A 3,098-nucleotide genomic window follows, 5' to 3' on the forward strand; every position below is an offset into this window, starting at 1 on the left:
GTTGGGGGGGGGGGGGGGGGGACGTATTTTGAAATAGCAATTTTTAAGAGAATGTGAAGTTAAAAAACAAAATTTTTTAAAATTGAATATATGATTGAAAAGAAGAAAGAGAAAAATACATTAAAATTTTAATTGAAAAAAGTGAGCTTCTTGCCTTTTATATTGAGCTTACTCAATCACGTTGTCGGTCTATAATGGGGCACTTTCAAAGAAATGCTAAAATATGGGTAAGGTTTATGGCAGAATTAGACCATTTATTACAAAAACTTTTGCGACTAACATGAATAAATTTATCTGGAATTTAGCTGTTACATATTAATAAACATTTTTTTTTCACATATGCATAATGTCGGAAATAACCAATTTAATTGAACTACAGGAATATATAACATTTCACGAAGAAAAGCTTTGCTGCATATGTGGGCACGCATGAAAACCTTTGCCTGACCAATTTTAATTTATAGTTACCTAATGTTACATGTACGAAACTCATGTTTGAATTGAAATTGATCGATTCGTTTGTCATTTAAGATAGAATTTAACCCAATATATTGATTAAGAGTTGAGTAATGACCCATGGGGTTTGACAAAGAAAGCTGCTCTTGCCCTCTTGCCCTCCTGTCCCTGAAGCTGTAGCTCGATCCCCTTTGCTCAACAAAATAAAAAAACTTGCACAGAAGATAATGAAAACAGAAGTATACTAACTAATTAAAGGACTCAAAAGCAAACGAATTCTACATCTGTTTACAGACAAACATAGCCTAATAACAAATGAATCCAATCCCCCTTCTACTCTAACCAGATAAAAAAACATAAACAAGCAGAAAAATTCTGTCTCTTAATAGTTTGCTTGCTCATAATTTCACAGAGAACTGGCTAGAGTTTGATATTAATCTTGGACGACCATATGGTGCTAAAGCACCGCAGAAGTTCTTGAGAAGCCTCTCTAAAGAGTGACTATTATGATATAGTGATTACCAACCAGTTTTGGGACGTTTTATTCCACCGGATGAAAAGGGAGATACACTACCCCTTGGATGTGGGCTCTCTTCTCTGAAATTATTTAGCAGGGCTAGTTCTCTAAGTTGTTGTCTCTTGTACATGTCTTCTGCATCATCCTGTAATTCAGGCCAAAAGAAGAAAGTTATATGGACGTAGCGTACCTTTTTGCTAACGTCTGATGATTCTTACTCGCCATTATTTGAGGTTGCTTCAATATGAAACGTGTTTATCCGACAGGCTTATAATTAATTCCTGATGAAACTATGGTTTCATCTATGATCTAACCTATGATTGAGTTGATAGTTTTTTATGATCCAAAAGATAACTATGAGAGTACCTCGAATTCACGATGCAATATACAACTAAGACTTTGCAGTTTGTGAAGAGATGAGAAGATAATATTGTTATCGGAAATTCGACCATCGCAATAAAAAAAACAAATAAAATAAGCGGAAAAATAGAAAATAGTAGATGAAGCAAGGTATGCCAAAGCAAATCTTTTTAAGACAAATTTTATTTTCTCATTTCTTCTACATTTCTATTATTGATTATTTTCTGTAATTGTGGTTTTACAGAAAATGGCTAGTACATCAGATAATACTACTAGCGCTGTGATTGGTACTGTTGAGAGCAATACTAATGCTGTGATTGCGCCAAATTCTTGTTCCAATCAATTTGTCATGCCACTGGCTTCACAATATGAGAAACCGAAAAAGTTCAATGGCATGGATTTCAAACGTTGGCAACAGAAGATGCTATTCTATTGACAATATTGAATTTAGTAAAATTTCTGCGTGAAGAATGTCCTGCACAAACATCGAAGAATGCTACTAATAAAAATACTCAGTTAGCTATTGAAGCATGGAAACATGCAGATTTCTTATGCCGTAATTACATTCTCAATGGATTGAATTACACTTTATATAGTGTGTATTGTAATTACAAAACGGTTAAAGAACTGTGGGAATCTCTTGACAAAAAATACAAAATCTAAGATGTCGGGACGAAGAAATTCATTGTCAGCAAATTTCTAGATTTCAAGATGACTGATTCAAAGACAGTTATGAGTCAAGTTCAAGAGATACAAGTTCTACTTCACGATATTGTAGCTGAAGGTATGACTTTGAGGGAATCTTTCCAGATTGCTCCTATGATCGAGAAACTACTTCCACTATGAAAAGATTTCAAAAACTATCTCAAGCATAAATGCAAAGAGATGACGATGGAGGATCTAATTGTTTAAAGACACTCATTATGATTCAAGATCTTATATTCAGCGAATAGACCCTTATCTGCACAGATGTGACGAGTGGCTCCTGGGTCCAACCACCAATCCTTGGCATTAGATACCAAATTAACTTCAGAAACAACAGCAGATAGGTTGATGTCTCCAACATCCGTAGAAATTTTATCCACTTCGGTCATATTGGCTTGGGGCGGTTTCTTTTTCTGTGTATCCTTCTTTTTGCTTCGACAGTCTTTAACCCGATGTCCCGACTTTCCGCAAATATAACAGTTGCCTTTGAACCGTTTTGCATTGTTGACTTTTTCTTTGTCCATAGATGAGCCAGAAGCTTTCTTTTTTGTTCTTAGACCCCGAGTCTTCCACCATGTTAGCCTTTGCTTCCATGTTGCGGACATTATTCTTCTTTTCTGTAGCCCGGTTATTTTCTTCAATAGACAAATACAAGGCTCGACTAGTTGCAAAAGGATATCGTCAGAAAGAAGGAATTGATTTCTTTGACACATATTCTCCAGTAACAAGAATTACTTCTATTCGGGTTTTAATTGCTATTACAGCCTTATACAACTTACAAATATATTAAATGGATGTTAAGACTGCATTTCTGAATGGTGATTTAAACAAAGAAGTATATATGGAACAGCCAGAAGGTTTCATAGTGAAAGGACAAGAGAACAAAGTTTGCAAACTAGTTAAGTCCTTACACGGTTTGAAGCAAGCTCCTAAACAATGACATGAAAAGTTTGACAGTGTCATAATTAGGAATGGATTCGTCATAAATGGATGTGACAAATGCGTATATTCGAAAAAATTCCAAAAATGTATATGTACTCGTCTGTTTGTATGTTGATGA

General features: G+C 34.9%; 1 protein-coding gene across 1 annotated transcript; it reads right to left on the reverse strand.

Moving 5' to 3' along the window:
- Window positions 1-2,241: 2,241 nt before the first annotated feature.
- Window positions 2,242-2,751, reverse strand: LOC111392192. The gene has a single exon (XM_023017471.1). The coding sequence runs from the start codon at window positions 2,749-2,751 to the stop codon at window positions 2,242-2,244; it is 510 nt and encodes a 169-aa protein (XP_022873239.1).
- Between the last annotated feature and the right edge of the window lie 347 nt (window positions 2,752-3,098).

Source organism: Olea europaea, chromosome 4, assembly GCF_002742605.1.
Source record: "Olea europaea var. sylvestris chromosome 4, O_europaea_v1, whole genome shotgun sequence".
Lineage (NCBI taxonomy): Eukaryota > Viridiplantae > Streptophyta > Magnoliopsida > Lamiales > Oleaceae > Olea > Olea europaea.

Excerpts from the sequence above, each read along its gene's own strand:
- LOC111392192 (XM_023017471.1), bottom strand. The coding sequence starts at position 2,751 with ATGTGTCAAAGAAATCAATTCCTTCTTTCTGACGATATCCTTTTGCAA.